This window comes from Ictalurus furcatus, chromosome 16 (genome assembly GCF_023375685.1).
Source record: "Ictalurus furcatus strain D&B chromosome 16, Billie_1.0, whole genome shotgun sequence".
Taxonomy (NCBI): Eukaryota; Metazoa; Chordata; class Actinopteri; order Siluriformes; family Ictaluridae; genus Ictalurus; species Ictalurus furcatus.
In genome coordinates this window covers 20,717,944-20,740,601 of record NC_071270.1, presented here as the reverse complement: position 1 = coordinate 20,740,601, position 22,658 = coordinate 20,717,944, and the positions used below count along the sequence as shown (strand labels likewise).

Below are 22,658 nucleotides of genomic sequence, written 5' to 3'. Positions count from 1 at the left end.
TGTTCGGTCATTATTTTTTAGGGGCTTGCTGGCTCACAAGACAAGGACATAAAAACACTTAGCTGCGCTGTTCTAATAAATGACACGGAAAAAATCAATTACCGATGTCTGCAAAGATTATGTATGCTTCTGTATGTGCGAGATTAACGATGTCACTTCTATACGAATGCTTTAAATGAAATGTTACTGAAGCATGGGCGGGCCATTCCTTATGAATAAGCTATCATTTGTCCCTCTAATGAACTGCCTGTTGTGTCTGTATGTGTTGTGCAGGAGCGTGTAGTGGTGCAGAATGAGCATTGGATCGTTGTGGTGCCGTATTGGGCCACATGGCCTTTCCAGACTCTGCTGTTGCCACGCCGACATGTTCTGCGTCTTCCTGATCTCACGTCTGAGGAGAGAGACAGTGAGTTCCCTCTGTCATTCGTGCATGTTTTTCATTTAAAAAAAACCCCATCTGTTAATCCAAGTTTAATCACAGCACTAATTGCTTTATTTACAGTGGGGTCCAAAAGTCTGAGACCACATCGAAAATGTGTTTTTTTTGTTTTTGTTTTGTTTTTTTTTTAATTAAAAATTGGAAATGCACCAAAGGGTTTAGAATTTAGAAATATTTAAAACGAAGAAAGTAAATGTTCAAAATCTGTAATATTTAATAACCAAGATTTCTCAGTCCCTATTTTAATGTAAGCAAAATGGTGATATTGACCATGTTAACTGCTTTGTACTAAATTAATCATCATCTAATCATCTAATCTCTACTGTTGAGGCACGTGTTCAGATGACACTTTGATCTTAAATGGAACACAAGGTTTCGCACCACCTTGTGGAGTCCATGCCAGCTCGAGTGCACACTGTCATTAAAGCAAAACACCAAATATTGTGTAATATGTCATATATATACCAAAAACGTAAACATTTCCAAATTCTCCTTTTCACTCGTTATCGTCAATACTATAATTTGTAATGAAAATGTAATCGTCATAAGAAATTTGAAAAGAATGCAAAATAAAAACATGTATTTATCTCTTATTGCTAATTTAGAAATGAGAAAACGATGAGTATATGAACAAAACTGTTGCTTGAAAGCATTAAAAAAAAGTACTGAATGAAAAGTTCACTTTCATCCTAATGAACTCACTGACCTTTCCTTCCTCCAAACACTTTCATCTAAACCCCATAAAGGCTTTGTGCACGAGTGCTTGCGCACGTCTGTCTCTTTTCTTAGCGTTCCACTTGTGCATATCTGTCTTCTCCCTGTCTGCGCGTCGCTCGGTGCTATTTGCCACCGTCATCCTTCACACGCACTCGCTTTTCCTCAGGTGTCATTAACACAAGCCTGTCAGCACACGAACGGCACATGGGAGACGTGAGAAGAGGCTGCACTAACAGATAGCTGCTCCGTTCCTGGATTAGGTGCTCCCCCCCACACCCCCCATCATCTCGATGGAGTGCTCTAGGTGTGACGAGTTTAATCCTCAGTGTAAATAAATGCCAGGCAAATTAGCGTGCCGGGTCAGCTGCTACCGGGGATCACAACCCGCCTCTGCACTGAGCAATTAGCGAGATGGCTGTACAGCCAGTTTAGCACAGAGGCTCATTTGCTTATTCGCTGTTGCCTTGTTAACATTAAATGGGGGTTGGTGGATGCGGCGGGGCTTTCTGGACCACTTACTGATCTGCAGGCACTAACCTTATTATTGCTCCAGACAGAGGTTGACTAAATTATGAAAAAAAAAAAAAAAAATTGTCATGTAATTTAACTTACAATATTTGCTGCTTTTTTTTTTTAAAGATATGCATATATGCAAATAAAAACCTAATGAACGTTATCACACTTTATACCACATTGCTGCTGAATTCTCAAATCTGATTGGTCAGAAGGTGTGGATTATTATTAGTATTTTTTATAACGGCAGCTTTGACCGTCTGCAAGAAAAATCGCAGGTTCATATTGTATTAATATCCTTGTTCTAATATTTCATCGTTTCTAGACATGTCCCAAGACACGTCATCGCAACGCGCATTCGGTTCAAGCCCTCTTTGATTCGCGTGCGTCGAACATGAGTTCGGCGAAAAGGTCTCATTCACCGGCAAACATCACTGTGAAAGACCGTGCAAAACAATTTTGTGCAATTGCAATTTCGCCAATTCAAGTAGTTTTCCGCAAAATAGCACAAAAACACGTGCAAATTGCATCGCCGCAGCAACACACGTAATATTTGATATGGTGATATTGTGATGCTTTCTGCAAGGAGATGTTTATTTAACATTTGTGGAAGGAGTCTCCAGTGTCAGTGCTTTATAAACAATCACCCACCCACAAGCTGCGATTCTTTTTTTGGTCCAGAGAGAGTAAACAAAGAGGCTAGCAAGTGAATGAATGAGTTTATAACTGTTAGAAGTGTTAACGGGAACGAACTTGCATTGCGGATGTGCTACAACACAATTAAGTGTAACTATAACACGTTGTTATAAGAATTAATCGACTTCAAGGTGGTAACTAGCACATGGTTGATTGATTATTTTCACAACTCTCTTAACTCTCTTAATTCTCTTAATTTTGCATGTTCTCCAGGTGCTTCGTGGGTTTCCTCTGGGTACTCCGGTTTCCTCACCCGGTCCAAAGACATGCATTATAGGCTGATTGGTATTTCCAAATTCCCCATAATGTGTGAATGTGTGAATGATTGTTGCCTACGATGGGTTGGCACCCTGTCCAGGGTGTCCCCCGCCTTGTGCCCCAAGTCCCCTGGAATAGGCTCCAGGCTCCCCATGACAGAAAATGGATGAATGGATGAACGGACTACTCTCCGTCATGTTTTATTCCTTCCTTGGTGCTTACGAGATATGTTTTGCTTTGTTATAACTTTTTTTTTTAATCAGAATGATCAAAAATATTGTACTACTTCATGTCACATTTCACAGTATGTCTCCTGAAAACACATTTATCCTTGCACTTCTGTCTGTTTGTGAAATCTTATTCCAACTGCTAGTTCTGATGCATATTTCCTCAATTAGTATGCATAATGTGAATAAAAATTCACTGTAGCCATCTGTCGTAGAGACTTAATATGAAATGCTTTCTGCACAATCAATTGTTTTCGCCTGAGAGGCTGCTTATGAATCGGTGGCCTCTGACCCAGTCACAAATCCACTTTATTGCAGGGAAAACCGACAAGTTTATCTAATGATTAAAAAAACAACAACAACCATCCTTTCTATATCTATATATAATAGTTTCATTAATTTCGAAAGAATCTAATTAACTGTTAGTTTATAGAGTTTATTAAATACTTTCTAAAGAAATGATGTATAAAAATCTAGTACATAGTTCCATGTGTAGCTGGATGTTGAACTCAATTGGAAAAGTTTCAAAGAGTTGATGAGTTTTTATTTCTATCAAGTTTTAGTCAGTTAATTCATATTACATTCTTTAAGGAGTAAAATCTTACAGGCATGATGCTTTAGGGAAAAAATATGTGATGATGTGGCCGAGTTATCGTTATTATCCTTGAAGTTGATTATTTTCCTATAACAGCGCTTCCCGAAGTGTATTATTCCTCTTATATCACAACAATTTGTTAATTACAATTTTAAATTTACTAATGAACATGTCGTGCTTATCATCCTAATCATTTATTGTTACATTTAATGTCCTGGAACATTTGCACAAATAAACTTGGCTCCTGTTATCACTTTCACAGCGGGGGAAATAAGTATTGGACGCGTCAACATTTTTTTCAGTAAATATATTTCTGATGAAGTGATTCACATGAAATTTTCATCAGACATCAGTATTAACTCAAGAAATCTGGAACTATAAAGAATTCAAACATTAAAGAACATAAATAAAGTTATGTGTAATAATATTACACTGTATTATACAGTTATAAAGATTCATTCGCTCTGCAGCTTGTCTGTTCTTCTCTCTGTTGAAGTTAATAAGACACAAAAAAAGTAGGTGATCATTTTACTGAAAAACCGCAAAGCTTCCCATCGTGAAGATTTTCCCACGGCTGGAAACGCAATTTTTATATTCGACTGTTACAAAGCACCGACACTGGAGACTCCTTCTAAAATTGTTGAATATACAATATTTCCTTCTAAAATAAATGGGTGCACTGTTAAAATAGAAACGATAACATATTAGAACGAACGCATTAATACAACCTGTGTTTCGCCTTGCACCCAGAACCGCTGTCAGAGCCGTTTTTATAGAAAATTAATCAAAACCTTTTGACCAATCAGGTTTGAGAATTCTACAGTGCTGTGGTCTGAATGTATTTTTTTGCGCTTAAAACTAGATCTAAACGAAGCTCTCGTGAATGAGACCGACGTGGCACGTGATGCATTTTTCTTCTGATCAAAACATGTTGAATATTTTTCCATTTAAAATATTTGGAAAAAGATCATTTAATCAATTTTTTTTTTTCAGATTTTACTCGTGTTTTAAATCACCATAATACTGGAGGTCATTTGCAGTCAAGACTGGATAGTTTGAGTGTTTTATCTCTCTCTCTCTCTCTCTCTCTCATTCTCGCTCTCTCTGTTTCTCTCTCTCTCTATCTCTCACCACAGGTCTTGCATGCATAATGAAAATGCTTCTGACAAAATATGACAACCTCTTTGAGGTCTCCTTCCCCTACTCAATGGGCTGGCATGGTAAGAGATGTGTTCAGTATGTCACTTATGAGATAGGAGGATAAAAGGACAGCGCTGTGTCTGCTAGTTACTATTTAGACTGTTCTGTATAGAGCGCCGTGATGGAGACACAGGACTGGACCACTAGAAACACATGATCATAACGTAAACAATCCAAACAGTACATATTACCTATTGAACCTGAAAGCACAGACATATGGAAATATTATTAAAATTGATTTTCTCTATGGAATACAGGACATGTTTCTGCTGGCTTTAGTGGTTGTTATCAACCATAACATTAAAACCACCTGCCAAATATTGTGTAGGTCCGACTTGTGCCACCAAAACAGCTCTGACCAGTCGAGGCATGGATTTTACAAGACCTCTGAAGGTGTGCTGTGGTATCGGACACCAAGACGTTAGCAGCAGATCCTTTAAGTCCTGTAAGTTGTGAGGTGGGGCCTCCATGGATCAGACTTGTTTGTCCGGCACATCTCACAGATGCTCGATCGGATTGAGATCTGGGGGAGTGGGAAGCCAAGTCAACACCTTGACCTCTTTGTCATGTTCCTCAAACCATTATTGAACAGTTTATCAGTGTGGCAGGATGCAATATCCTGCTGAAAGACGTCACTGCCGTTAGGGAATATTGTTCCCATGAAGGGGTGTACTTGGTCCACAGCAGTGTTTAGGTGGTGTCAAAGTAACATCCACATGAATGCCAGGACCCAAGATTTCCTAGCAGAACATTGCCCAGAGCATCACACAGCATCCACCTGCTTGTCTTCTTCCCATAGTACAGCCTGGAGCCATCTCTACCCCAGGTAAGTGGCGTGCACATGTATTGGTTCACCGGTTGTCCTTCCTTGGACGACTTTTGGTAGTCATCCCACAAGACCTACCATTTTGGAGATGCTCTGACCCAGTTGTCTAGGCATCACAATTTAGCCCTTGTCAAAGTCGCTCAGATCCTTATGCTTGCCCATTTTCCCTGCTTCCAACACATCAGCTTCGAGAACTGACTGTTCACTTGCTGCCTAATATATCCCAGCCCTTGACAGCTGCCGTTGTAACGAGATGTTCAAGTTGTTCACGTACACTGAATTTACAGTTTACTATGGGTAATAATATAGTGCGCTATATAGGGAGAATTTAGACAAGATAACAAAATGGCTGCACTCTACATATATACTCCATTCATTCATTCATTCATTCATATTCAGTAACTCTTTTAACCTGCTAAGGGCAGCTGTGGATCCTGATCCCTCTGGAACATTGTGGATGAGTTGGGAATACATCCTGGGTAGGACCCCAGTACGTCACAGGGCACCATACACACACTCATTCACATGTGGAGTGAAATTTTGAGTTGCCAGTCAGCTTAGTGGAATGTGGTGTTGGAGATGGCAGGAAGACTTTCAAACCTGAAGGAGAACATCGGAAACTCCACACAAACAGTCTCCTGAGCTCAGAAGACTCTAGAGCTGTGAGGCAGCAATGCTTATCCACTTCACCACCCCTAAATAGTGCACTATATGGGAAATAATATGTCTGTCGGAATGCCACGAGTAGGTGACTTGTTTCAGAAGAGAATGTAAGATGGATGAAGGATAAATGCGTTCCTCCTTCCAGTTTGTGACGTTCAGTGGCATGTTGAGTGTCTTTTCAATAGCAGGGTGGGATATATATGGCTGCTTCTGTACCACATTTAAGACGACACTCCTGTAGGTAAAAAACATTCTGTCAATAATTTGCAGGCACAGATTAAGAGCTGTGAAGTGTCCTCAGTCGGGAATATTTTTGTCCCGATGATGCAGAACGATGTGCTTAGGTCCTGCATTATTCATGAACCATATTGCTAATATATGGGTGTGTGTGTCTGTGTGTGAGAGAGAGAGATACATGCGTATTGTCTGTTTTTCTTCATTGTGCAAGTCATTGCATTGGAGATCTCTCCATGGCATCCTCTTTGGAATAGATAGCAGCAGACTGTTGAGAATTCTGCAGCTTAGCATGACATGATACACATACAGCCAGAAGTCATTCATATTTATATGAACAAGTGTTGAGAAATGAGACCATATGGCTGTGAAGAAGTACGGCATATGTATGCGTGTGGTTAGACCTGCCATGATTCTGAAATTTTAGCCAGCAATTAACAAACCGTCAGCCATCTTTATTGTTGATTTAATACACTAAATAAATCGACTTTATATAAATACATACACTTTATTAATGAAATGCACAAATAGGTTACTGAACCACAAAATATACTTTAAAAAAATAGTGTTCTGTTGTAATGTAATAAATATTCAACAGTGTGTTAATACGTTAATAAGTAATCTATAATATGTATTTGAACTTATTTTGTCTTATTGAACATGCACTTAGGTTTGAAATTTTTAGACCACTCTAATACTTACAAGTTTGCATTTGTCCATTGTCTTTTAGTTTAATTTATATTGAAACTCACCTATTTATTAAAATTCATCTAACTACGTTGTAAATATACTAGCAAATTTGTGTAATTACTTAAAAAGCAGAAATATGTTAATCTCAAAGATGAAATTCTATAAAATTGTATTAAAGTATACTTTAAAAAAAAATAGGTTACTGTAAAATATCATTTTAGTTCACTGTAATTTAATGTAATAAAATACACTGGTTGGATACTTGTTTTCAAGTACATTTCTTGTAAGAACTGTGGTGCTTGAAAGTTTGTGAACCTTTTAGAATGTTCGATATTTCTGCATAAATATGACCTAAAACGTCATCCGATTTTCACACGAGCCGTAAAAGTAGACAACAAGAACCCAGTTAAACAAATGAGACAAAAATATTATACTTGGTCATTTATTACATATCTGTGAGTGGTAATAGAAGAATAAAGGTAATGTTTTGGAATGGCCAAGTCCTGACCTTAATCCAAAAGAAAATGTTGAAGGACCTGAAGCAAGCAGTTCATGTGAGGAAACCCACCAATATCCCAGAGTTGAAGCGGTCCTGTACTGAGGAACGGGCTAAAATTCCTCCAAGCCGATGTGCAGGACTGATCGACACTTACTAGAGATGTTTAGTTGCAGTTATTGCTGCACAAGGGGAGTCACACCAGATACCAAAAGCAATGGTTCACATACTTCTCCACTCACAGATATGTAATATTGGATCATTTTCCTCAATAAATAAATGACCAAGTATAATATTTTGAAAAATCTGATGATGTTTTAGGCCATATTCATGCAGAAATATAGAAAATTCTAAAGGGTTCCCAAACTTCACAAGCACCACTATATGCTTAAATTACAATACGTATAATAAAACAGTTAATAATCTGATCATATTCATAAGCATAAAAAACTAACTTGGTAAGGACAAAAAGTATTCAAACACTATATTTAATATATACTGTTTGTGAAATGTTACAAATAAAATAATATATATAACTTTTAGATATAAACAGTGCATAAAAAATTGTTCTTGGGCAACTTGCACCTGGTGTTATATATATTGTTGCATATATTCATGCAGCAAGAAGCAATCATTGTGAAGGTGAAGGTGCTTCCTAAACTTCTCATTAGTACCAGTATTAAGCAGAAAATTGCAATTGGGATAAGATTAATATTGTATGTTGATAAAACTGGGTTTGAGGCTTGAAGTCAGGACAGTACTGTTGTTGTTCTGCATCTGGGTGGATAAAGATATAAGCACAATTTTGGCTCAAAGTGAGTTTAAAAATCTCTTTAAGCCCAGTGGCTACTAACTGCTAAGAACAATACTCAACAATATCCTATAACTGTGTCTGTTTATGGACACAGGGTGGCAACTTTTAGTAGGGTGGCAACTAAAAAGATCTTGTATGGTAGCACTACTTGTATTGATCTCCACTTGATATATCGCTTTGCTTGTATATCCTCATTTGTAAGTCGCTTTGGATAAAAGCGTCTGCTAAATGAATAAATGTAACTAGCTGATAAAAGGATAATACAGTTTGAACCATGGTCTGTCTGAATACTCGATTCTGATTGGCTGGACGGTGTACGTTCAAACAACGTAATGCGCAGGTAGTTCCAGTCAGTTTAATCACCGTTTTAAATTAACGTGCTGTGAACATAGTAACATACAGTTACAGTTGCATATGGTAGTTAAACTCAGCATCTTTAGACACTGTATTCTGAAGTGACCTTAAAAACGATATTCTCCTTGAGAACAATACAGATATCCATGTTCAGGATAAAGTTTTCTGTGCAGGCATTTCTGATTCTCCATCTGACGCGCCTGTTGTGAACATCACTCTTTGCCAGCAGACAGGATAAATGATAGCAGTCTGTGATTGACACTTTGCACCGGAGCCACGCTTTCAGGAAGCCTGTCGTAGCAGGGCTGCCACAGCGGGGTGAGGAGAGAAGGGCGATTTAATCTGCTATCTTGTTACCTCCTCACTTGGCTGGCCAGAGCACAATCAGTCTTTCTACTCGGAGCGTGAATGGCAGCTTAAACGTCAAGCTGGAGATCTGACAGCTGTCACCTGCTAAGCCTGAGATTTTCACTCAAGAAGGAAAGGTGAGGGGCAACATTTTGCTCCTGAAATTCCTCTCTTCCACTGTAACCCAATACCATATCAGACGCTCCTTATCAACACGCGTCCAGTTTATATTTGGGATTTGAACCCATTCTTTTATTCTCTCTCTCCAGCACTTCGACAATATTCCGACTTGCCACTGTTTCTTGCCTGTTATGCCACACCGTTTGTGATGTTCATTAGTCTTTGTTGGTGTAATCGGCAGCACATCTTCTAGATTGATTGGATCACTGACATGCCTGGCTGTTGCTTTACGCAGGATGAGCCGGGGCTCACAGCATCCATCATGCTAATGATTCATGCTGCTTTATTTGGTGTGTGTGTGTGTGTGTGTACAAGATGGCGAGCCTGATTCACATACGCATCACCTCACTCGTATAATTAGCCACGTGTGACTTAAAAGTTTTTTTTTTAACAATGCAGGTAAAAAGAAGAAGCCATCTTCTGAAAAATCCCACAGTGTATTAGGTTGTCTGGCTCGGAAAAGGATCAAGTCACATTAGTGCACATGTACAGAAGAGTCCTTGAGAATGACCATTGGTTTAACAAGGCAGAAAAGTGCCTCTGTGGAGAAATGCGGAACATATCATTTTATAAGAAGGCACGGATCATTTTAAAGCCCTTTTATACTTAATTAAATGAACCATATAAGGGCTGTATAAAATTGTTCCATGCATGGTAAAATTATCATAAAAATACCGAATATTATACTGCCTCTGACTTGTCTCAATTGACCACATGAAAAGTGAGAATGTTTTAAGTTAGTACCAAATTCTGTAAGACCTTAATAGGCTTGTATAAAACGCTGTTGTAGAATTATAATTGCTATTATAGCATAGAACTGCTCAGAACTGCTTTGATCGACCACACAACAAGAATTTCGCTTCCATCCTGTGCCAGAGGACATGTGTGGATCAGGTTAGCGTCAAAACACTAAGAAACCGAATCTTGTAGCAGGTCTGGGGATTTTTTTGCATTCTAGTTTTCATCGATCAATAAATCAGCTGATTAGTAAACATGTGTTGTGCTACAACAGAGTTCTGATTTGTCTAAATGCTTTTCGACATGCATCTCCGTGCTGTGGAGTTTTATGCGCGGCGTAGGAACAAAGAACTTCTTGTTGTCACGTCGTCGCAGGCCAGCGACTCCATTTCCCAGAATGCACCACCAACTACAAACATGGCTGAAAATGACTACACTCCAAACCCCCACCCCCCCGTCCCCAATACACACACACACACACACACACACACACACACATGTTCACCTTCCCTGGAGTTCTACTTAGAGACACCTGTTCTCAATCACATGCACACCTACACACTCCATTTAAGAGACTCTCTCTCACACACAGCAGATTGCGAGGTAAACGCTCAGTTGCCGCGTCTCTGTCGTTATCCAAGCCTTGTATCGTGTTTGTTTATTCTGGTTCTGAGTTTGTTTGTATCCTCGACTTTGTGTATCTGGCTTGGCTGTTTTGGACTGTTTTCCTGATCCATTGACTGATTTCTGCCTGCTCCTTTGGATTGTTGTATTCTATTAAACCACCATACCTGCACTTGCTTCCATCTATGCGTCCATTACGTGACAATTATTCTCTGTGTAACTGTTGTTCCTGCTGCTTTCAGGTCATCCTGAAACTCTTTTTGAGTGACTGCTGGTTTCTGCTAACATCTAAAATCTATACTCAACAGTGGCCTGCTAACATCTAAAAACTATACTCAACAGTGGCCTGCTAACATCTAAAAACTATACTCAACAATGGCCTGCTAACATCTAAAAACTATACTCAACAATGGCCTGCTAACATATAAAACTATACTCAACAATGGCCTGCTAACATATAAAAACTATACTCAACAATGGCCTGCTAACATCTAAAAACTATACTCAACAGTGGCCTGCTAACATCTAAAAACTATACTCAACAATGGCCTGCTAACATCTAAAAACTATACTCAACAGTGGCCTGCTAACATCTAAAAACTATACTCAACAATGGCCTGCTAAAATCTAAAAACTATACTCAACAATGGCCTGCTAACATCTAAAAACTATACTCAACAATGGCCTGCTAACATATAAAACTATACTCAACAATGGCCTGCTAACATCTAAAAACTATACTCAACAATGGCCTGCTAACATCTAAAAACTATACTCAACAATGGCCTGCTAACATCTAAAAACTATACTCAACAGTAGCCTGCTAACACATAAAACTATACTCAACAATGGCCTGCTAACATATAAAAGTATACTCAACAGTAACCTGCTAACATCTAAAAACTATACTCAACAATGGACATTATCCCAAAGCAGCTTCACAGAAATATATAAACTCGGGATATAGAGTTTAAATGTATGAATTTATCCCTAATGAGCAAGCCAGAGGCGACGGTAGCGAGGAAAAACTCTTTGAGACGATATGCGGAAGAAACCTTGAGAGGAACCGGACTCGAAAGGGAACCCGTCCTCATCTGGGTGACACCGGATCATGCGATTATAAATAAATCCATTCTGGAACTGTGTATTACATTGTCAAATAGTGCAATTGCATAACCAGGAAATGAATTACAGTTAGATGTGTCGTTGGTGATTAACGTTAAAAGGTAATAAAGTTAATAGGGCCGTGGGAAAAAGAGTCCTGATTACATAAAACCTTTAAAAGGAACGTAGGATCCTGGATACATAGGAATGAGCCCCTGCTTAATGCTAAAGGCAGAACTCCTCTAATAGCTTGCTAACGGATCAAAACACTGTGGATCTCACACGCTAATTCAGTTATTGGTTTATAACGGACATAGTGAATCAGCGAAGGAAAAAAAAATCAAGTGAAACACTGTGAAATTTAGTTTATATTTTAAACCAGGTGTGTTTTAATGCTGTGGTAAGAAAGAACAGCAGAAAAACAAAGTGTTTCTGTGGAGAACCGAAAAGAAGATATTTTATGAAAAGGCGCGGATAATTTTAAAGGCCTCTTAAATGTAATTAAATGAGCCGTATGAGGGCGTTATAAACCGGTTTCATGCTAACACAGAGCCGCCCACCTTAGCACATAAAGTCTCAGCTGGAACAGTAATGGAGGGAAACTGGATTGAAAACTTGTAATAGCCTACTGTATCTCTGAATCCCTGTTTTACCTCCGTGAACAAATGCATTTTTGAGTAAAATGTAATCTCCAATATTAGATTTGTCCTTGCTCGTACAGATTACACAGAAATGTCATCATTTCCTCTTATCGTGACTATGGAGAATAATGAACATCTCAAATTCAGAGCGATGCAAGGGAGCGATAATTCCGAGAGCTGCTTTGGTGCCCAGCAGGGGGAGGAATTATTGAATAACGCTACCTGCTATTTTTGCTTACAGAGTTCATAACAAGGGTTTAATTTATGCTCACGTCAGGCCTAAGTGCCACAGACGGTCTTTACCGCAGCAGGAGCTGCACTGCTTCCAGGGCAAAACTCTTGGATTTGTGATTCATTTATGATGGAAGACAATAACAGGGATGCCCTTAAAAAAAGACTTAAGGGCTGTACGGACAGCGCTAGTTTTATACGGGGAGGTGGGGTAATGTAATAATTACCAGAGCTTCATTGTGATTTTAAATCCGGTGCGAACTGGTCATGCCAGTTATTTTTCTGGACTTTTCCCAGATTGCGTGTTCCCGTGCCGGTGAATATTACAGCGTCTTTTACCATCTATACCTTCTTTACCTTCTATCCTGTGCAAAGTGACCTCTGGGTAAATATTATGTCAACTCCTGTGGGAAATATCTTTTCAAGTATGGAGGCACTCGAGGATGTGCGTTTCTTTCTTTTTAAACCCAATCCATGGTGTGGTACCTTATTTTTTTTAGGTAGTCGATTCGTTTTTTTGACATTTAGTCCAGGCACCAAACGGCACTTTTATCACCAAACTTCCAGAAAAATCTCCTCCCAAACAGAATGCTTATGTACCATTTGTTCAAACAGTTCTCATCATTCTCACTAAACATAAAGTGTCAGCTCTCGTCCAGTTGCGGCATCGTGTTACATATGATGCACAGGGCCGCTGTGATGGGCCGTCAGCACGTAAACGACAGAGACACGCCCATCTCGGCAATTTCTACAGAAATCGCTTATCCCGTGCGAACTGAAGATAAATATCACAGATGTCCATAGTAACAAGTAGTTACTTTACAGCCATATGTCCTGAAAACTAATCCCACCGAATAGGGCTATAGTTTGGCCACTCGAACCATCCTCTTCACAGTGTGTTGACACAATATAGACACACTTCCCCTTGAGGTTAAATGTTTGCACATGGTTTCACATAAAGTTCGTTCGTTCATTCATTCATTCATGCTATTTTTGTGCCAAAGCAAAAACCAGTGACATTTCTTGACCCAGACCTAGAAGTCAATGAAGCGTTTCCACCTTAAAACCCTCTCACAGTTCAGGCAGCAGTCCGATTTTGTATGACTTCTCAGATCACCCACTAAATCAAACGGGAAGCCCATTTCAACCCGTGTTTTATGGTTTTACTAAACAGCCTCTCTCAGGCTGTCAGAGCGAATTGTTTTTACTCTGCTCTCACAGATATTAGTATGTGTTCTGTGTGGGAAGCGATTTATCAAAATGACACATTTGGTGACACTCCTTGCTCGCAGACGATCTGCTCAGTAGGTCACGTTTCTTCACGACTATTTTGTTCAATAGACAGGGTAAAGAATGTGCTTCGGGCTACTCTGTTATTTTGTGCGGACGTTAAGGAAGCTAGCACCTTGTTCAAAGACTCGACCACATTCATCATTTACACCTAATGGGGCTATAAAACGGCTCCTACCAAGCGGGACCTTTAGTGTGATCCAGTGACCAGAAGAATATTAAAGGCCCCTCAATGTGTGCTCATGCTTGATGTGACTATTAGCGCTTTGGAAATATGGCCCAAAGTTCTCTTGTTTCAAACTCTGCAATGCAATTTCTAAAAATTTTTTTTTACGTTCTTCATATCGTGAAGGTTGACGATCATGTATTTAATGGGTGCCAACAAATCTAAACCTAGCACACAAATTACCCATGCTTGTTTTGTTTTTTTTTACCTCAGTGTATTTAGCTGTTTTTGTGTTTTATGTGAAGCCAGCAAATAACACACTTCACCCCTCACTAAAGTGTGTTTTTTTTTTTGTCACCTCTATAAACTTTCCTCCATGTTGGAAAGATCACTTGATCAACTCAAATGCTCGTGTTTGATATTTTAATTCCTTCTCCTTTCCAGCCATCTGTTTTCATAATAGGACAGGGCGAGACTTGACAGGAGCATGAGAGAATGTTTGAGGGAGGAAATTGAAGCACAAATATGGCTTCGCTTAAATGGGAGCTGAACTTTCTGAGCTCGGCGTGCCACTCCGCTGGCCACTGTTCCTTCCTCCTGAAGAAAATAGCACTGATATTGCCTCACTTTTCAATGCTACTCAACGGTAGACAAATCAGAAATCCATTAACTGTTCTATTGCATAAGTGAAAGCACCAGCGTGCTGCCCAGTTTCATGTTATGGTTGCCTGGAAGCCTAAATCACTAGGCTTAAAAATGGTAGGTAACCATTTATTTTTTTTAATTTAGTCTGGTGAGCTAATTCACTAGATAAGAGCTTTAATACAGATCAAAAAAATCCTTTCCTGAGAACGTGTGGAAGGCAGCACATTGTGTTTGCACCCTTGACTAAAAGGAAGAAAGTCACTTGGCTATAAGCTATGGTCTTTTCTCTTCATGTCGCACATAAAATATTTTATTCACGTCAGCTAGCAACTTTATTTTCTCTCAATATGTTAACAGTAGAGCAGAGGAGTTTACCTTGCTCTTTGTTTCGCACGGTTTAGTTTGTGTTTTGACATGCACACCTATTCGTGATTCTATAAAAGGGGTATGTTGCCTGTTTACGCAAATGAATCAGACTCGTAAAAGCCGACGTGGTTACAGTGCAGCAGGAGGCATGAATGAGGATGATTAGTGAGGTGTGTCGCACCACTCTGAGGCACATTTTGCTTAAATAAAAAATAAATTTCTTTGGAAAATCAGTAACAATTAGGGTTTCTTTGATTCAATGAAATTCAATTCAACTTTATTGTCAATATACATATAGTGTAAACATATAACAGTGCAAAATAACATGAGACATAGGACATTACAGTTGAGGTCAAAAGTTTATATACACCTTGCAGAATCTGCAAAACATTAATAATTAAAAAAAAAAAAAAAGGAATCATAAAAATTTCATTTTTGTTTTTTATTTAGTCCTGAATACACTATTTCACACAACAGATGTTTACATATAGTCCACAAGACACAATAATAACCGAATTTACACAAGTGATCCACTTCAAAAGTTTACATACGCTTGATTCTTAATCCTGTGTGTCGTTACCTGGATGATCAGCGACTGTTTTTATGTTTTGTGATAGTTGTTCACGGTCCCTTGTTTGTCCTGACCTAACAGTTAAACTACCCACTGTTCTTCAGAAAAATCCTCCAGGTCCGGCACATTCTTTGCTTTTCCAGAATCTTCTGCATATTTGACCCCTTTCCAACAGTGACTATGATTTGAGATCCATCTTTTCACACTGAGGACAACTGAGGGACTCGTACACGACTATTACAAAAGGTGCAAACATTCACTGATGCTCAAGAAGGCAACACCATGCATTACGATTCGGGGGGTGTAAACTTTTGAACAGGATGATCGGTGTACATTGTTATTATTTTGTCTTCTGGGAAACATGTAAATATCTTATGCAGCTTCTGAAGGGCAGTACTAAATGGAAAAAAAAAAAAAAAGATCTTTAACCAAAATAATAACAATTTAGTAAGTCATATAAAGAATATAAACAATGTATATATATATATATATATATATATATATATATATATATATATATATATATATATATATATATATAAAAACAGCATTTGATGTCTTCCAGCTCGACCACACTTATTAATGGTGGATATTAAGCTTTGTGTAGAATGAGGTATCCTCATTTTTTTTTTTTTTGGTGATATCAAATGTCCACAAAGTTCAACACAGGGACCAAGAATATAATCTCAGGGAACACTTGTCTCTCTCTCCCCAACCTTCAGACCTGAAATGAATGAAGGACTTTCTTTCAGTAAAATGCTTCCATGCTTTTCACATCTCTCATATCCTCTTCAATTGTTCTCTTCAATGTCAAGTATTCTCTTGTTTCCCTCTATCTGTCTCTCTCATACTCGAATGGTTATTAAAGTTTATTTGGGGTGATTGTTCCTGAGAGATCAGCCATCTAGCTCCTATTGCCTTTATTCACCCATCGAATAATTACATGGAGCAGTCATTTGTCAAATACTACTCATGGTCTTTCACAAAAGAGTGGCTTTCTGTGTAGCTTTTCAATTAATGTAATGGCTGCAATCGAGTCCTTGATATGAGCAGAGTCAATCCATTAAATATCTCGAAAGAAAGTCAATAAAAGTGTTCAAAATGTGGATTTTTACAGTGTCCATCTCGGCAACTGTGTTGATTTAACATGAAGGTCAGGGAGATTTAGAGGCATGTAGTACAAGCAGTTCCAATCAGGTCCAACACTCTTTACGGTGGGTTATGAGCAGGGCTGAATACTTTACGGTAAAAATCTAATGATGATATTTCTGACCAATACTGCGATGCAAATCTATCTCGCATAATTAAAAATTATTTAAAAATCTTTGATCTGCATGAAACGAATCAAATGGAATCATACAGTTGCTAGTACCACTGGTTTGTATCATATTCCTAGGCTGATATGAGTAACCCTGAAAATAGCGTGATAGTAATTCGGTTTCCCACTGTGTCAGGAAAGTTGTACTCATACACACCCACGTCGATGCATCAGACCACAGCATGCCCCAACTTTAAGCATAAAAGAAGTCAAACTACACTGTGACAGGCAAGAGCTGGCAACCAATCAGGAGAGAGTACGTGTAAGTGAGAATGTAAGCAAGCAAAAGTGAGAGAGTGAAAGAGTCTGCTGTTATAATATTAAAGAGAAAACGGATTCAGGACTGATGGAGAGGTTTTTTCTCTCTTTTTCTTTCTGAACAGAGCAGGCTTTTATTAGATCTCTAATCTGGAAGTTGATGGTCATAAAAAAAATGTATAAGAACTTCACAATTTTTTTTTTGATAAAGCTGTGTTTTGTTTGCAATTGTTTGATATCCATGAGAACAGAGTAATTTTTTTTTTATTATTTTAACAAAAGATCAAAAGGTTAAACAAGAAAGATAAATTTTCTTTAAAAAGGTGCCCTCTCTCTTTCACTCTCTCTCTCTGTAAATATATATGTATTATATATATATATATATATATATATATATATATATATATATATATATATATATATATAATGCAATAATTCACTCCATATTCAAAACACAGACTCATATAAACAATTCAAAGAACATATGACCACATGTGACACAAACATCTGGGGTCCTGTGTAATGTTGTTCGTCCAGATAAAACTTTTTATCTGGACAAAAGAGTTTTGTCTCAGAAGAGATGTGTAAACATGTTATTATGGATATCGCAATGTGAAATCGGCACTGTTTGCTTGTGTTAGCTGTAGCAGCCTATGACTGATTGATCTCATCTGCAAGCAGTTGTTGTACTTCTCATTGGTTTATTGAATACCTCATATGCCCTCTTTACACTTGTTCAGCTGGCATTGTTAATAATGAAACCTATGATCAAAATGGCAGCTCGTTTTTAACTTTTTTCAAATCTTGATTATATAAATCCTCTTTGGGTTTAGTATTGTGCTGTCATGAACAGTATGTTTACCGCAAAAACATAATGTAAATGAGTGAAAATACATCACACTCCAGAGAGGGAGTTCCACACCCTCTTCAGCTTTCTGTAAATCAGTACATGATCAAAATCTCCTCTCTATTCCAATTTCATAAACCCGTTATTACAAAATCAGTATTAAAATTCAAATGGATTCCAGGTGCTCTACTAGCGCTGTTTATACAAAGCAGTATAATCGACTGGTTTAAGTCATGCCAGTTAGCTTTTTAAAAATATGTTTATATATTCGAGCACATTGCATGTAAATTATGTAACGGTATCTCAGTTGAATCATGGAAGTCATTTCCCATAACCCATTTTCAATTTGAGCAAACAAACCCGTTGTACAGTGTACAGCCTTTGATACACACTGCCCTCTCCTCTGTTCTGCCATTTCCTCACAGCACTTTCTAAAAAATGCTCAAATAATAACCCTTGCAAAGTCTTTCAAAATCTCTCATGAATTACATCCGCCTCCATCTGCCCTCTCAGTCCAAGGTCAACTGGTGCCCTTCTTTCTACTACCACTATCATATTCGCCATTCGTTTCTTTTCTTTACACACACAAAACAAATCTTGCATCCAGTTGCATCCCGAGATGCATCTAACATTTCAGTTATTTAACTTGAGGAAACAAATTGAGAGTGAGCCCTATATTAGAATCTTGTGGCGTTATAAAAAAAGAAAAGAAACAGGCCCTTATTTTCACGATAACAATACTAAATAAGGAATAAAACATGACAGGCCATGCTGTTATAGGTAAATAATCAACAACAGTGGTGTGATGGATGCCAGTCAATGTTAAACATGTTGAATTACTGTTATATCCCAAAGATTATTTTCCAAAGTCAGCAAATTGTTTCGTTCAATTTTGCCAATGATTACAATTCTTAATTGATGAAAAAATATCTTTGTCTTGAAGTTAACAAGATGAAACGTACAGCTTGCCATGTTACAGAGAAACCACCAAGCCCTGAGGACTTTCCCATGGTGGAAAACTGTTAGCACTGACACTGGAGACTCATTCCATAAATGGTACAGTCTCTCCTAACAGCACGCTTCTGTTAAAACATGTTTGAATCCATTTGTTGTTTGGTTTAGATTTTCTCAAGCATCTACCTTAGAATTCCCTGTAAATTAGCTGCTACTATGGAAATGAATATTAATATAAACCCGTATAAATATAAATTACAGCTGGAACTACTGTCAGAGCTACTTTTATAGTGGTATGACACTAAATAAGACACACGACAGTAGCATTGCTTAGTGTGATTAGTGGGGGGGACTTTAAGTGTCTTTTCTTATGAATTATTATTCTTAGGAGAACCTCTTATGAAACTAAAAACCCTCAGTTACTCAATCATTGTAGAAGTTTTGATGTTCTGTGCGTTTTGATGCATCAGCTGATTCCCAACCTAGTGGTTCTTTCTGAGTTGAATTTATTGGTTGAGTGATGTAGTCTATTAATATTGAAGTGCGGTGAAATATAAATGTTGTACATCTGCCAAATCAGATTATAAGAAACAGGTTATGAATTTTTTAATGAAAATACACTTTGATGTGCAGCTCCACCCACATGAGCACAGACACATGCATTTCTATCCAAGAAAATAGCAGGGGGAAAAACTGTGAGAAAACAGGGGGGGGAAAAAAAACTGCGTGTATAAATTAGCCAAAAACACATATATACGTCTATGAAAACAGAGCCCATAGTGACACAAAAGACATAAATGAACTCGAGCCACTCTGTTGAAGATGATTTAGAAACAGCTGGATGATGATGGAGGCTTTAACAGAGTTAATGATGCTCCTTAACTATAATTATAATTAACTTACCATAAAGATGGCATGTGCAATAAAAATGTAGTTAAAACGTGCTGTATATAGTTTGGGTGGCATGGTGGTGTAGCAGGTACCATTGTCGTCTCACAGCTCAAGGTTTCCTGGCTCGATCCTGACCTCGAGTTATTATCCGTGTTGAGTTTCACATGTTTTCACAGTGTCCACAAGGGATTCCTCAGAGTTCTCCAGCTTCCTTCCACAAACATGCCAATTTAGTGGATTGGCTATTTGGCTGGCGTTGTAATGGTTAGTTGGATGAGTCAGGACACAATGTTCGTTAAACGAGTAGGCAAAAGTAAACTTGGATAATTCATAATCAAAGTCAAAAACTGCTATAAAGTTGAAAAACTGGACACTGAGTCCAGGGAGTGAATTTCAAGGGGGGACAGAGTTCCAGTTTACAGTGGTTACATTTTTTGAGGGAAAAAAAGGAAAGCCTACAAAAGCGATGGAGTTTTGTTTTTTATTTTTAATAAATTTGCAAAGATTTCAAACAAACTTCTTTCACGTTGTCATTAAGTTGAATTTTGAGGAAAATAATGAATTTAATCCATTTTGGAATAAGGCTGTAACATAACAAAATGTGGAAAAAGTGAAGCGCTGTGAATACTTTCCAGATGCACTGTATATGTTTACACTCCGATCATCTGAATCTGCCACCAAACTAGCCACCTAGAGAACCCCCAGTGTATCTCTTGGGTGCAATGGGTACCAGACCAAAACCAAATCAAAGTTGTACAAAAGAATGAATGACTCAGGATGGGTTTTGGATCCACTTGACCAGGGTAAAGCGATTAGAGGTGTAATGAATGAATATTTATAGATCAGCCATCAGCCAGGAATTATTTTGACACGGTTTTAAAAAAGTTTAACACCAAAACCGTAATGATAACCATTATGTCATTATCTGCAAGTATATGTTCAATTCAACAAGTTTGCCCTTCTGTTTTTTTTTTTTTTGTTTTTTTTTTGCTTTTTGTTACAAACCACAAAAATTGACATGTTAACTGTAATGGATAAAGGATGACATTATCCATAGATACCAGTATCACACTAATAGGTAAAACAATGCGAAACAGAGTGTTCTCAAATGTGTTCAGCTCTCTAAAGTGACAGATTTGGGAGGAAGAAAAACCCAGTGCTCAGAATTGACAGATAACAGGCGGGTCTGTGCCACCAGATAACCTTCAATGTAATGGAGAGAGATGGAGAAGACCTTTATTTTGTGTGCATTCCCACAGTAACCTCACTGATAGTTTTGCTTCACTTACTGCCACGTTATCCACCGAAGAAAACATTCCACCATAGAGCCACTGCCACAACACACTTTCTTTCCGCCCATGTGGACAACACAAAAGGTCACAGATACTTTCAGGATATGAGACTATTTGTTCGAACCATACAGCCGAATATAGCTGCCAAAGAGATCTTTGGATCAAATTTTTTTCAATCTCTCCCTGTTAGCTGTAGACGTTCCTTTTGGTGTCAGATTGCTGCAATCAGTGGTGTGGTTTCTTTTAACAGCAGACTTTAAATTGTATGGCAGCCCAGTATCTCCAATATAATGATTTTAAATGATGATTTTTTTGTTTTAAAAAAAGTGATTTGATTGTCAAATTCAATTAGTTATTCTTCTATATCTGCACAAAAATGTTCTTAGCAAAGATTTCGATAGAAATACTATATATAAATTCTGAGTGTAGATTTCATGGATGAATACAAACATTGTAACAGAGGTTAAATTGCTATGATGTACTGAAATTGGGCCACACTCTGCATGAAAAAATGTGAATGTTGTATAAGAATCTGGTGTACAGCAAGCCTAAGCATGCAATGTATTTGCCGTGCAAGAATCAACACACAAAGTGCACTTCTTCACAACGAGATTGTATAAACAGTGGTTAGTTGAATGGAAATTAGGAAGTGTGGAGGATTCTATTACATCCCATTCGATAAACTAACGTTTGGGCAGTTAGCATCCACCAGTTAGTGCTATGCATGTTGCTTGGAGCAGCTTAGACCAGTGTTGCGAAAGCCATTGGGGTAATTTTTTTAATTTTTATTTTCATTCAAATGGAGAATCTCATGTGGCTTTTAAACCACAATTTGTTCCTCATGCCGAGCACACTTAGGAAGTGATCCCAGGTGCAGTTACACATATGTATATCTGGCCCTTAACATCATGATCCACTAGTATTGAGGCTACATATGAAAAGGTGACAGGTGACACGCCACGGGTGACAAATTAGAGGACAGATCTATTGACCGTTGGTTAATAAAGGTGTTGCATCACCACAAGCTGCGAGAACAGCTTGAGATCAATTCAAGGAATTGACACCATTATTCCAAATGATGTTCCCTCAGTTTGGTGTATTGATGATGGTAATAAAGAGCACTGTCTAACATGACACTCCAAAATCCCCCACTGGTTTTCAATTGGACTGAGATCTGTGATTGTGAAAGGCATAGCATATTGATCATTTTCATCCCCATCAAACCATTCAGTGAGTACTCCTGCCTTGTGGATTGGGGCGGAGTCATTCTGGATGAGACCTCTCCCATTAGGATAGAAATGTTCAGTATATAACAAAGATGATCAGTCATAAACACTTGTTCGTGGTGACTCTTTGCTCCAGGGGAACGAGTGAAGCCCTCTATAGCATAACAGAGCCACTCGTTTTCCAATTTGTAAGCAATGCTGTTCTTGCTTGCATGTAAAGGGGCTTGAGTTAAAAAATGGACATTG

The 22,658-nt window shown here is 38.2% G+C and overlaps 1 protein-coding gene across 2 annotated transcripts in view; it reads left to right on the top strand.

Annotated features, from left to right (window-relative positions):
- The window catches only part of galt (galactose-1-phosphate uridylyltransferase), a 132,940-nt gene that overhangs the window by 95,621 nt on the left and 14,661 nt on the right, over positions 1-22,658 (top strand). For both annotated transcript variants that reach the window (XM_053645987.1, XM_053645986.1), the window contains exons 8-9: positions 274-406; positions 4,582-4,665. In XM_053645987.1, coding sequence (XP_053501962.1) covers positions 274-406; positions 4,582-4,665 — 217 coding nt within the window. The remainder of the gene's footprint in view (positions 1-273; positions 407-4,581; positions 4,666-22,658) is intronic.